At 36.1% G+C, this 14,604-nt stretch overlaps 1 protein-coding gene across 3 annotated transcripts in view; it reads right to left on the bottom strand.

The window, feature by feature from the left end:
* Positions 1 to 14,604, bottom strand: part of Alas (5-aminolevulinate synthase) — a 93,377-nt gene that overhangs the window by 44,197 nt on the left and 34,576 nt on the right. The window contains exon 1 of one of the 3 annotated variants that reach the window (XM_089094717.1): positions 11,358 to 11,466. The exons of 1 other annotated variant lie outside the window; for it this stretch is intronic. In XM_089094717.1, coding sequence (XP_088950843.1) covers positions 11,358 to 11,379 — 22 coding nt within the window. In that variant the 5' untranslated portion in view covers positions 11,380 to 11,466. Of the gene's footprint in view, positions 1 to 5,038; positions 5,057 to 11,357; positions 11,467 to 14,604 lie in introns of those variants that run through there. One more of the 3 variants, XM_089094719.1, reaches the window with a different exon arrangement.

Here is a 14,604-nt window from a genome sequence, read left to right as displayed (position 1 = left end):
AGGAAAAAAGCACCGATTATTGTCCTGGTAGAGATCACCTTTAAAGAAACAGTCAAGACATACGAGAACAAAGAAATATGGAAGCAAGAATTGTGTCAGCAAATAGTAACACAAATCATGAAATAAATGATGCTGAACAACAAGAAAATGTGAATACAGGGCACCCTAGAAGAAAAAGAAACAGAAGTGACAAGGAAAAAAAAAGAAAATGCTAAGTTCAAGCATCCTTTTATTGCAAACTACTGTGATATTACATGTAAAACGACATTGGGACCAGAAAAGAAGTCTGGGAAAGTTTTTGGAAAAAAGGCTATCAAGAACCAAATTTCTTACCGTCTGTGTCAGGCTGGAGTGCATAAAAAGATAGAAGATAGAAGGTAGAGTTGTGTCGCACAAGACTTACAGGCGTCAGTTGAAAGAAATGAATATTTCGTTAAAGATGCCAGCATGCGATATTTGTCCCGAGTGTGAAAAGTACAATCTCATGGAGAACGATGATAGCAGCAAAGAAAACAGCAACGAAGGTGTTAATGGAGCATTTGAAGCTTCTTCGGCTGCTGCAAAAAAGACTTACGATCCTGATGTTTCTAGGCAAAACTGGCAAGAACACATTGAAATGGAAGGGGAAGATACACATTCCTACCAAGTTGACGCAGCTGAATGTACAGAAACCGAAATATGTGTATTCGCAGTTGACTTGCAACTTTGTTACCCGACATGCCGGGGAACAAAGAATCAACATTCCTTAGTTATCTTGTTGTCTTCAATAAGACATTCGCCCTTGTCGACCAGAATGATGCAGCGTCTGTTGGAAAAGGACATTCTTTTTGTGTGCTGTGGCATGAAGCTTTGAGGGACAGGGGTGCCGAAAACATAGTGGGTTTTGTTTATACCGTACTTTAAACAGAGAGGGATGTCCAGGAATTCATATTCTGGATGGACAATTGTTCAAGTCAGAATAAGAACTGGGTGCTTTATACTTCTCTTGTGATCATGGTCAACAGAGAAGAAAGAGCTCAAGAGGGTAACGTTAAAGTATCTGACAAAAGGGCACACGCAAAATGCAGCAGACGGCATAAACGGCAGCATTGAAACGAAAATGAGAAAAAAGGGGAAATACTATGACTTCCCTGACTTTGTTGAGTGTGTTGCAAACTGCAGGAAGGGGTTTTCTGCAATAGAGTTTATAATTGAATTCAGAGTTGATTTCAGGGATTGGAAATCCAAGAAAAGGACTCCCGGTAAAAAGAATTCGCCCCTGCCAAAGTTGCAGCTACCTTTCAAAAGGGGTTCCGCGGTATGAGTTTCCTCCAAAATTTCGACGGAGAGAAAAAGCAGTGCTTGTTTTTTTCAGAAAAAAGTTCAATATCAAGCAGCTTCCAAAGCCCAGCTCTGTCCCGAGGGGTGTTCAAAGCTAGAAAAAAGCTTCAATTGTTAACAAGCTGCGTCCGATGAAGCTAGTAAAACGAAAGCAATTTTGGAAGGAGTTTTCAGTTTTCGACGAAAGCCTAGATCTGATCAAGTATGAACACGACCCATACAAAGATTAAACCTCTCTGATAAGCTATATGTTCAGTTCTCCTTTCTTTTTATTCGAAGTAGCAGTTTATCTTCATTGTTACTTGAAGATCTTTATTTTAAAATAAAATTTGGTGTAGATACTAGGTTTTGGTGGTGGAATACTCAGTTTATTAGCAAAGAAAACCTCTGCCAAAACCTAGTATCTACATTTACTGAAGTTTTAAAAAGCAAAGTGTGCAAAAAAATGCTTCTCACTACCAAGCCGACTCCAGAATGCCTATTGACGAAGTTGTGCGTCGTCATCAGCTATTCCAGCTTAGAAAATAAAAAAAAATACTATTTTACTATTTTCTCGGAAACTTGAAAAATTTAGATACTTGGTTTTGGCAGAGAACAGCCGAGTTGTGTCAGTTGGAGGAGGCGCCATGTCTCCTAGATTTCCCCACCTAAAATTAGAAAAAATGCATTTTCTGGGTATGTTCATTGAAATATTCCTTTTGGATATTTTCATTATAAAAAGGGCAAATTCCCCCCTCCTTGGATATTAAGAAATGTATCCTCCCCTTGGATATTAAAAAATATGTTTTGATACGAATTGACACCACTACTGGGACTGTTCCAAAGTAACGACGGTGATCAGCAAAGCAAGCACATGGACATAGTTTATTTGGCTGGGGGTGACAAGTGTGAACAGATTTTCGCATCGAATTAGAAATTTCAAATAATGATATGACAAGGTTGAACTCAGCTGGTGACTCCTATTTTAAGAAAAAACAATAATAATAAAACAGGCAAGGTAGCTGGCTACTTTTACTTTCATAATAGCAGAGACCGTAGCAAAGTATTTGATAATTGCAAATGTTTTAAAGATTGGTCCATACAAAACAGGCACGTTCTCTTTTAAGACAAGATAATGTTTTACTTAATTATGACTATCACAACCTACAGTGACCCGAATTCGCGATACTAAAAGATGAAAACCTATATAAATTAAATATGTACATGTATAATATATGCATAAATGACATATAAATATGAAGTCCAAACGAAAAAAAGTTAAACATAAATCGATAAAGGAAGGAGCGATAATAGCAATTTGATAACAGACATGATTATAATGGCACAAAACAATTGTATAATGATTGCAACCCCCCCCACCTGTAAAGAAAATCCTAGATACGGCCCTGATAATACTACAGACGCTTTCTGCTTCGTATCGACTCCTTTCTTTTTAGAGAGAGAGGGATCAAAGTTCGCCATGGTACAGTACCAAATCCCTTAACTGTGAATACATAGAGGTTTAGGAGGGAGTTAAATTTGGCATAAATTTCAATAAGAAAATTAAAGAAAAAAAAATTTTGAAAATGATTTTATAGCCCTATGAATATTTTTTTTTTTTTTTTTATCACTATTAAGAAAAAACATTTCCCTGAAAAGAAGTTTTTGAAAGAAAGGTAAAAAGCCATATTAAAACCTATGACGGTATTAATACACAATTGGGGCTACTGAAAAGGAAACATGTCAAGGAAACAATTCTTATTGTCCACTACTACTGCTACTAATACTAACAACTCACCGCAGGACCAAGCCACCTGTGGCCAACACAACTATCCATGCTCCTTTACCCAAATCTATCCAAAGCCTTAAAGCTCAAAATGCGTCAATTACAATTTTTCTGCATAGCAAGAAGTAAGAATTGTCGGTACTATTCTACCAGCTGTAAAACACGCGAGAATTTAAGTTTGGTTAATGCTAATGAAATAAAACAAAATAGGATAAAAATAGGTACTATCCCATTATCCGGGCCTCTCTAAAAAGTCAAGTTTGGTTAATGCTAATGATATAAAATAAAATAGGATGAATATATAATAGTTTAGAATAAAATTTAGGATATATATTTGCATATTAGGGGGGGGGGTGGGGGGTAAATCATTGCATATATTAAATACGTCACCTAACCTAACCTAGGTACCTTTTCCCCCCTAAACCCCAAAAAAAACAAGTTTAATATCGTATACTCAAAGAAAATCTTGCCATCATTGCCTGCTCTATAACAGTTAAGACGTCAAAAACGGGTTTTATCATTACCTAGTATATAGTGATTAACCAGAGAGGCCCGGATAATGGGATAGTACCTAAAATATAATAGTTTAGAAACAAATTTGAGCCATATATATGCACATTAGGGGGGGCGGGGTAAAGCATGGCAATATATTAAATACGTAACCTAACCTAGGTACCTTTTCCCCCCTAAACCCTAGGTACTTTATTAGTAGCCGGGCAACAGGCGAGGAGAAGCGCATTTAGGACAGAATGTCAAAGATACCATTGAAAAACAGGTTTCCGCTACATAGTGAGTTAGATTTAAAATTTTGTTTTTTGGGGGTTAAAGGGGCAATAAAAGGTACCTAGGTTAGGTTATGTATTAAATATGTGCTATGCTTGGATTCGATTTGAAATGCAGACATAACAAACATTTATTCTGATTTTATCGATAAAGGCTACAGCTACGATATTTTGATAAGCAATTTCAACTTTTTGGGTTATAAATAAATATCACAAATGACGTACAGTTCAAAATGATGACTTTAGTGCTCATTTTGTTAGGAGTGCAATTCTGCAGTATAAGAAAGAGGCAAAAATTGTTTCAACTGTACTTGTATGATAAACGCCCTACCGCTCAAATGCTCATGCATTGACGCGTTATAGAACTGTTTTTTTTGTTGGTTTCTTTCAGCTTAGCGTGAGACAAGACAAAAATAAGCGACAGAATAGACGGAAAGTGTATAATTTGGGCTATAAATTTGCACATTAAGGGGGGGGGGGGAAGTATTTAGACAGTGTGAAGTTAGAAAACTATTCTTACTAGGCCTACATAAAATGCAGAATAAATCTACCTAGCATATTAAGCATGCAGACCCGTTTTACTTTACCCCCCCCTAATGTGCAAATATATAGCCCAAAAATCTTTTTAAAATACTATATTTACATATTACTTTGATATATTTCAATAGGATCGAGCGGCAAATAATAATATTAGAAGAACATTTGGTAGGGCGTTGCCGATATAATACAAGCACCGTTTCAACTTTTAGGGGGGGGGGCTAATACATGTTGCGAAACTTGTTGGGTACTTACCGGTTAGCTGGAACACACGCAACAAGAACCACATATCCTAGTGAAAAACAGGTTTTTCTCTGCCTACTGAGGTATTACTCATTCCGTGAAAAATATTTAAACTTTAGTTTTTTGGGGTTGAAGGAACAAAAAAAAGGTACCTAGGTTAGGTTAGGTAACGTATTTAATATATGATATGCTTTGCCCCCACCCCCCGCTGACGTGCAAATATATAGCCCAAATTAATTTCTAAACTGTTATATTTTTATCCTATTTTGTTTTATTTCATTAGCATCTACCAAACTTCAATTCTCGCGTGTGTTCCAGCTAACCGATAAGTACCACTTGGTGCTTAATTTCGTGTAACAAAAGGAGAAGCGGCAAAATGATGAAAACTTACAGAAAAAAGGATTAATCCCCAAAAAGTGGTGAATCCTAGTTAGAAACCGCAGCTTCGAATATTTATGCAACTGGTAAAAACGAAGCCACCAATAAACTAATCATTACCGAACATAAACATTTGTCATGACAGAATTAAAAACGTCCTTGACTCCTTCATCTTAGAGTGCATGAAAAGTGAAACGCCCTAAAAGATACCCTTAAGCCTAAAGCAAGAATTGACTTGTTTACAAGGCATTAAAAAAGCAACCAATTAATCTATTAACATATATTTCAGTATGCCAGATTATGTTTATTTGTTTTCCGCTTGCTTTTTTTTATCTCTTCATGCTGCATGTCCAAAAAATTCAAGTTCTCAAAAGGAATGCATCAAAAAGTCGGCAATATACTGTCAAGTATGACCGTCATGGGCACCCTTAGGCTGAATTTTAAAGGGGGGGGGGACTTACCTAGTCTAATCGGCACTTCCAGTGCAGTGTAATTGAAATCTCAAGACAAAATATCATAGGCAGCGCGATAGCGCTGCCTAAGTAAAGAGCAATGTGGGCACAATATAATTCTTTTTTTGACCAGGGCACTTTTTATAGAAAGAAATGCCATAGCAACTTCAAAAGAGCTCATGGAGGGCAACCAGCTCCCCCTACCCTACGTCGATAACTTCCCCAAACACATCCAATCAAAATTTTGAGATAGTCATTTTGTTCAGTGTAGTTTAAAGGTCCAGAAATTATGACTTTGAGAATGACAGCCCCTCCCCCTCCCACAACCCTCAGAGCAAGGGTTGTAAGTTATGCCTTGTGGGGATACAAGGTTTTTAATAGGAAGGTTGGTCGTATAAAACTCAGAGGGGGCTCATTTGATTCGTGATAAGAAGTTATGTTGGCCTTTTTAACGGTCAAAAGGGATTGGAGGTCATCCAGCCCCCCCCCCCATACACCAATCATTTCCCCAGATATATTCAATCACAATTTTTTAGATAGCCATTTTGTTCAGTGTAGTTGAAAGGTCCAGAAATTATGTCTTTGAGGATAACCCCACATAGCCCTCAGGTTAAGAGTTGTAAGTTACGCCCTGGGGGCATATACGGTTTTTTATAGAAATGACTGTCGTATAAACTTCAAGGATGGGCTCATTGTATTGGTAATCAGAAGTTATAGTGCTCTTTTTAAGAGTAAAAGTGATCAGAAGGCAAATACCCCCCGCCCCCCCCCCCCACAAACACGTCATATTTTCCCGAAAAGCATCTGATAGAAATTTTAAGATGGCCATTTGTTGTCGCCAAAACTTCGAAAAGGGCTCAGTCGGTTGGTAATTGAAAGGGCAAATGCCTTCTTTAATAGTCAAGTGATTGGAGGGTAACCACCCCCACACCCATCATTTCCCCAAACAATTCCAGTAAAAAATTCGAGACAGTTATTTTGTTTAATGTAGCTTAGAAGTCCGAACATCAAGTCTTTGACGATGAAAACTCCCTTACAGTCCTCCGGGCAGGGGTGTAAGGTATGCCCCGAGGGTATTTATAATTTTTATAGAAATGGTGGGCATATAAACTTCGAAGGGGGCTCATTGGATTGGACATTGGAAGTTGAAGAGCCATGTATAAGAGTCAAATTTATCGGAGGGCAGCTATGCCCCCCCCCCGTCACATTTTCCCCCAATGCATGTGATAAAAATTTTAAGATAGCCATTTGCTCAAAAATAGCCCAAAGATCTCATAACACGGCCTTTGGGGTTGACACAACCCCCCCCCCCAAAAAAAGAGTATGGGGATAAGAGTTGTAAGTTATGCCCCGGGGGGGAGTGTAAGGTTTTTATGAAGAGGTGGTCTTGCGAACTTTAGAGGAGGCTCATTTGATTGGAAATGCATAGTTCTAGTTCCAGTTTAAGAGTCAGGCGTGATAGAGAGAAAATAGCCCCCCCTCTCCCTGATATTCTCTTTTCCCCAAACATATTCAATCGAAATTGTGAGACAGCCATTTTGTAGCCAATAGTCCAAAGAGAATATATAACAATGTTTTCAGTAATCAAATATAAGAAATATTTAGGCAGATCTTCAACTAGACAAGAAAAAACTATGAACAGGTAGAGTTTCAAAAAGGTGACAAAGCCATATCTTAACAACAATTTATATTATTAAGTTGTATCTATAAGAGCAAGTTGTGCGAGATTTTTGAATTAGACAAAAGGCACGAAGTGTCTACTTTTATCACTACAAATACAATTACGGTAATTAAAGACGCTAAGAGTATTAAGTTGAAAATTATTGGAAGTGTTTAGGGGGGCTTCCAATTAAACGAAAAAAACTGTATATATGTAGGTTTTCAAAAAGGCATACAATATCATAGACAGCACCACTCTATTATAGCTAGAAATATTATTGAAACATTTAAAAAAGCTAATTCGATTCAAAATTAATAGTTCTGGGGTCGTTTCTATGAGTAAAAAGATATTAAAGGGCAATCAGCCCGTCTCTCAAGCCGATTTATTTCCCGAACTCATCTAGTTAAAATTTTGAGAGAACTATTTTGTTCAAAATAGTAGAACGGTCCAGCAACTATGTCTTTAGGAATATTGGGAATGTCAAGCCCCCACAATTATGCCAAACTATGGATTTTTATAGAAAAAAACGAAAAAAAAAAAAAAAAAAATTCATGAAAATGACTTTGTCAATAAAAACGAACAGAAATTCATCTAAAAAAAACTTTCCACAAAACTAGCTTTTCATAGAAAAGTAAAGAGCTTCATTAAGCCAAAAATGGGCCGAAATGAAGTCAAGTAATCCTCCAAGCGTAAAACTATCAAAAATCACTATCAATAAATAAATGTAACTGAAAATGAACAAAAATTAGAATAAATAGCCGAGTCAAACTCGAAACGAGAAAAAATTAGTATTAGTAGGGCTGACAAACCTCCATGCCTCCTTACCAGAACATAATTTGCGCTTTACTGAAAACAAAATATGTTCAAATGTTTTCACTTTTTTACTTAAATAAGTAAAAAACTTTTTTTACTCATTTTTACCCATTTTTTATTTTAAGAAATAAATATCAGTATAGGTATATTAAACTGACAATCCACGGTCATTTGTTTTTCAGTAAAACCTGAATTATATTATGGTCTGGGAAGGCTATGGGGGTCGTCGATACCCTCAATTCCAGCTGTGGCATGTTTTGAGTTTGAATTGACTATTTATTATAATTTCTATTCATTCCAAATTACTTATTGTCTTGTTGTGACTTGCGTTAAATTTACCCTCGAAGGATTATTTGAGTTTATTTCTGCCAATTTTTGACTTAATAGAGCTCTTTACTTTTCTTTGAAAACTTATTCTGTGGAAAGTTTTTTTTAAATTAATACAAATATGACACCATCATTCAGCCAGGGGGCTTGCGCCCCCTCCCTTGCCCCCTTATGGGCACCCATGATGACCGTAATCAAAGCTGGGTTTAAACCAACTTTAATTAAAAGTTTATATTTTTATGTTCATGGCTCTTTATTTAGCTTTAGCTACACAAGCTTTTATTTTCAAGCCACAAAATCAGAACGAACTTTGATCCAAAAAGCTAATTAATTAATACGCTCTTGTGCTCACTCCGCTCTTTAAATGCTCACTCCGTGACAAAAATTTAAATTTTAGGTTTTTTGGGATTAAAGGGGCAAAAAAAGTACCTAGGTTAGGTTACGTATTCAATATATATTATGTCTTACCCCCCCTCCCCATAATGTGCAAATATGTAGCCCAAATTTGTTTCTGAGCTATTATACTTTCATCCTATATTGTTGTATTTCATTAGCATTAAAGAAACTTCCCTTATCGCGTGTTTACTGGATTTTTAATAAGTATCGAAAATCCTTTTATACCCACCCCTGACGAAAAAATCTCAAACACGGCCCTGTCTCAGGAACACTTTTTTACAGTACAAGTCATGAAATAACGCTGCCCATGACTCGTTTTTGAAATAACGAAAAAAAAAACAAGTCAAAACTTTTCACTGTTAACCCAATCGTCACCGGGAATTTGCATCTTTAAAAAAAAATGAACCATCATCATTTCGCAGGAGTTTTATAATAGAAGCTAACCAACCATCTGGTCTATCTCACACCAAGAGGTCACCCCCTTTCCCTCACCTGGTGTATATATTGGAGCACCACGTGCACCACACAGTTCCATCACGCATGGCTCAGTTACACCACGCTTGGTACACACCACCTAATGTACGTGATTTATGAAAGTCAACGACCCCTCGCCTCACACACAATCAGATTGGAAAAGAGCAAGTTATTTGATTCGCCCTACCACGTCAAAGACGCACTGTGACTGGCAGCTTACTCTGAATTTATTTAAACAATTTTTCTGGAAAACATCAAATCAAGAGCTTTCCATTTTTCTTTACTAAAACGACAGCAGCAAATATGTTTTTATTTTACATGTTTTGGAGATCAAACGAATATTTCCGCTGAAACACCAAATTATCACTTTTGAAACTTTGAAAAATTACGCAAGCTTTCAAATTCAAAAATGCTAACCGCGCCTGTTTTTCAATTAAAAAAAAGCCAAATATCACTTTTAAGATTTTACTAATTGCGGAAACTTTCAAATTCCGGAAAAAGGAATAAACAAAGAACGATCGACTATCATAATAAAAACGCTGACCATGACCATTTCTCAAATAAAAAAAATCTAGCTAAGCCATGCTTTGGCTATTAACCCCATTGTTTTCATGAATTCATATTTCCAGAAAAAAACACAGAAGTTTTTTTTACTACAGATGATAATTAGCCACCAGGTCGATCTCGCTCACAATTATATAAGAATAGAGAAAATTATTTGATTTTTCCTACCACGCTAAGACACACTGTGACTGACAGCTTATTCTGAGGTTATTTAAACAACTTTTCTGGATAACAGCGAATCACGATCATTCATTTTTCTGAACTCAAATGATACTAATAATTTTATTTACTTTACGTGTCTTGGGATATCTATCAAACCTAAGAAAACATCGAATCATTACTTTTAAAAATTTTTTAATTAAGAGCTTTCAAATGACACATTTTATAATAGCCACAAAATAGCCACATAATAGCCACAAAATTTACATTTTATAATAGCCACAAAATAGCCACATAATAGCCACAAAATTTACATTTTATAATAGCCACAAAATCCCGCTTTTAAAGAGGAGAATGACAATCCCGCAATTTAAGCATAGCCTACACCCTCCCTCTCTCAAGAAGCGGTCATAAGAAGATATCCTAGAATTTTAGCAAAACAATCGTACCATCAGTTCAGAAGCCAAATCTTTAGGCTGCGCTTCAAGAATTGTTAGATATTACAGCTTCAGAACACTCGATTGATTCGCAACTTTGTACACTTCTTAGGATATCTAAAAATAACTTATAATAGGGAAAATATCCCTAAGTGGCCAAAAATCTATTCAGGATTTTGTTCACCGAGGGTAATTTTTTTCGGGGTAGTGTAAAAAAAACAACTTAAGAAGCACATCAAAATTTCTTTATAAGCATTTTGTCACGATTTTTACGATTCAGACAAACATTCGGTGGGGGGGGGGGTCAAACCCATTGATCCCCCCCCCCGGACAAGGCCTAGCTGTTGGATACTAAATGCATTTTTATAGAAATCAATTTAGTTAACTCCATACTAGAACGTTTACACTCCATACTCAAACACATAAGCTAGAAAAAGGAAAAAATGGTAAGCACATGTCTACCGAATATATTTTGCAAAATCCTTAAAGAATGGTGTTGTTATTTTCAACTTGAAATTATTTTTGTTTAATTCTACAAGGTTTTTTTTTAGAGGGCGAGGCTCTATAAACTTTTATGGTTTTCATGCCAACTTATAGGATATTTTGGCTATCTGAAAATACCAAAAAAAATCTATTGGTATCAAAATTCCGTTATTAGAGTTTCTTTTACTATTGAGTCGGGTCACTCCTTAGTTACAGTTCGTTACCACGAACTGTTTGAAAACCAACAATGGGTCTTCTATGCCAATCCCCTGTTCAAGACTTGAAGTAATCAAAGACTTGAAAGTCTAATTAGAGTAAAGCCAGGACAGATAGTCTGTGAGAGGTAAAGCTGGCAGAGCTTTTTTAGAGTTGTATGAAAATGATTATTTTCACTTCTTCACGATAAGCTATCATCCTAGGGCAGATAGACAAGCAGTAAGGGTAATCCAGATAGTCTATCTGATTGATGAAGTTAACAGGTCTGGCCACTAAATTACTCTACGATGGCTTAAAACCATTATAATCAAAATATCTCAAGCTTAATCCAAAGATACAATAAGGACTAACGCTTTGATAAACAGTGAAACATCTTTTAGCCACTATGACAACTAATTCCAGAAAAGGCAAACATGAACTAAAATTCCAGCTGGAAACACGGGTTTATATACCACTTTTTTCTCTTAGAAAAGTCTAGAGCGACACAAATGGTGCTCTAGAAATTAGGCTGGGAGATGAAGAAATTATCGCTGTTTAATTCAAAAACTTCAAGTGAACCGCGAATGGACAGACGTAATGGACGCGTATTTACTCTTTTCAAAGAAAATAATTTTATAAATATTTTTGTGGTAAAATCATTAAATTTTTGGTTGTTTATATAGGAAATTACGAACAAATGAACTTACAAGTGTTTTGTGTAATACTAAAAACTACTTTTTTCTGGAAGGCACGTCCCCCTAAAAAAAAAAAAAAAAAAAAAAAAAAAAAAAAAAAAAAAAAAAAATTGCATAAAAAACAGAAGGGTTACCGGTGTCGATTTCTCTTCAGCTTTACTTAATGCTTATATTTCACACCTTATACTTAATGCTTATACTTCAGATCTTGCCTTATACTTCACACAACTTACAAAAGAGTTATAAACCAACTTAATTTGTTTATGGGAAACAAGCTCAATGGCAGACCCCCAGAATACTATATAATAAGCCAAAAGCTATAAATTTCAATAGGCCTACTACTATGGAAAAAGCAATCAATTTTCCATTTTTTGAAAGAAATGGAATTAGCAGGGGGAAATAGCGACACAACAAATGTATTTATTCTAAGAAATTTGTTTTTTTTTCTCCTGAAAAGTTGATTAGAAATATATTTTTGTTAATTATATGATCAAAAACAATGATAAAACATATATATCATGTCCAGTAATGCGCTAATGACACTGGCCTTTGATAACGTCTGAAATGATCAACAACTTTTAATTTATGGCAATTTCTGTTCATTGTAAGTTCAACGTTCTTATTCGTCATAATGCATGTGAAAAGCAACAGACAGCTAAAACGAACAAGAATTATTACGCAATAAAGGGAAGCAAATCCTTGACCCCATACTAGGCATATACGATATGATTTAGCTTTCACTGAAACACAATCAGGTAAACCCATTTCATTCAGAAGTAACGAGTTGAAAAGGCTTAGTTATTTTATATCATATTTTTGTTTATTTTACTGGCAATTTATACTACCATTTCTTAAGTTCCACAATGAACTGATAGAAGCTTAGATATCGGAGAGCCCTAAATAAGAAAAACATGATGACACAAGCCATTTTTTCAACATTTTGATTATCTCCAATACAATATGTTAAACTAAACAAAAGGAAATGTGTGCTTGTCACTCCTTCTACTTGTACTGGTATTCCACTATATGTACAAAGGGTAAAGGAATTAAGGTAACATTTTTTGAAAATTTTGAGTGGGATTTTGAACTAAATCAAAACACACTATGTGTATGCATGTAGTCGAAAGAAAGTATCAGCGATAACTTTCAAAAAGCGTGGTGTATTAAGTTGACACCTTCAGACCATGTTAAAGGGGAAGTTGAACTATCTGAAAGGCTAAGAGTATTAAGTTGAAACTTTCAGGGCATGCCGATGTGGATGTTGAACAAACAAAAAGGCACTATGTGAATTCTATCACTACTACTACTACTATTAATACCACTGTGACTACTGTTACTGAGACCAAGGGTATTAAGCTGCAACTTTCAGGAAATGTTGATCTAAATAAAAAAAAATATTAGGTCCATACAGGTTGTCAAAAGGGTATATCAACAATGTCTTAGGAACAGCTTGGAGCATTAATTTGAAACTTTTAGGGCATGTTGAATGAGTTATTGAACTAACAAAAAAGGATTATGTGCATAGTACTACTACTACTACTGCCACTACTACTATGGTGACTAGCCTACTACCAGTACTGAGGCTAAGGGTATTAAGGTGAAACTTTCAGGGAATGTTTAGCAGGATTTTCAACTAAATCCATACACACAACGTGCATGCAGGTTAATGAAAGGCTGTATCGGCAATGTCCCAGGAACAGCTTAGGGTATTAAGTTGAAGATTCAGATGTTAAAGGGGATGCTGAAATAACTAAAAGGTACTATGTACATACTATTAGGGGTATGCTTAAATGAATATGGATGTTAAAAGGCATATCAGCCATCATAGGCAGTATAATACTGCTGCTTAAGTAAAGAGCGATGTGGGTACAATGTGTTATTATTATTATTAATTTTTGTGGGAGGGGGTCCTTTGTTTGTTTTGGACCAGGGTATTTCGTAGTTCGTATAGAAGGAGTGGTTGCAGAAACTTCGAAAGAGGCTAATTCGATTGGAAATTGAAAATATTAGTGCCCTTTTTAAAAGTCGAAAGCGAGGGCAGGGCAGCCAGCCCTCCCCCCCCCAAACATATCATTTCCTCAAATACATCCAATCAAAGTTTTGAGATAGACATTTTGTTCAACATAGTCGAAAGGTCCGGTAATTGTGTCTTTGAGGATAACACCCCCCCCACAGCCCTCCGGGCAAGGGATATAAGTTATACCCTGGGGCATATAAAGTTTGTATTGAAAGGGCGGACACATAAACCTCGGAAGGGGCTCACTGGATGGAAATCAAAAGTTCTATTGCCCTTTTTAAGAGTCAAAGTGATCAGAGGGCAACTAGCCCTCCCCCCTCACGTCCTATTTTCTCTAAATGCATCCCATAGAAATTTTGAGATAACTATTCGTTCAAAAAATAGTCCAAAGATCAAATAGGAAGGCCTTTAGAGTTTGAACAACCACCCAGAGTCTGGGGGCAAGGGTTGTAAGTTATACCCTGGGGGCATGTAAGGTTTTTTATGAAAGGGGTGGTCTTGTGGACTTTGTGCCCTTTTTATTAATCAAAAGTAAATAGAAGGCAACCAGCCCCCCCCCCAAGCCTACCATTCCCCAAGTCCATTCGATCATAATTTTTAGAGAGCTATTGTGTTCAGCATTGTAGAATGGTCCAGTAACTATGTCTCTAGGGATATTGGGTATGTCAAGGCCTTACAATTATGCAATTGGTCCACTATTCTTTAAAACTAAAACAAAAGGAACTGCATGTATGGTTGCCAATAAGACACCTCATCAATATATCAAGAACAACTGGGGGTACAAAGTTGAAACTTTTGGGACAACTACTATTTTTACTTCTGCTCTTAGACTTTATATAAATCAAAAGAGTGTATATGTATCCAGGCTTTCAAAGAGCATGTATCGAATTTTTTGGGAATTATATTA

Source organism: Artemia sp. Qi Xiang Cuo, chromosome 9 (genome assembly GCF_049724085.1).
Source record: "Artemia sp. Qi Xiang Cuo chromosome 9, ASM4972408v1, whole genome shotgun sequence".
NCBI lineage: Eukaryota > Metazoa > Arthropoda > Branchiopoda > Anostraca > Artemiidae > Artemia > Artemia sp. Qi Xiang Cuo.
This window is presented reverse-complemented; position numbering and strand designations above follow the sequence as displayed.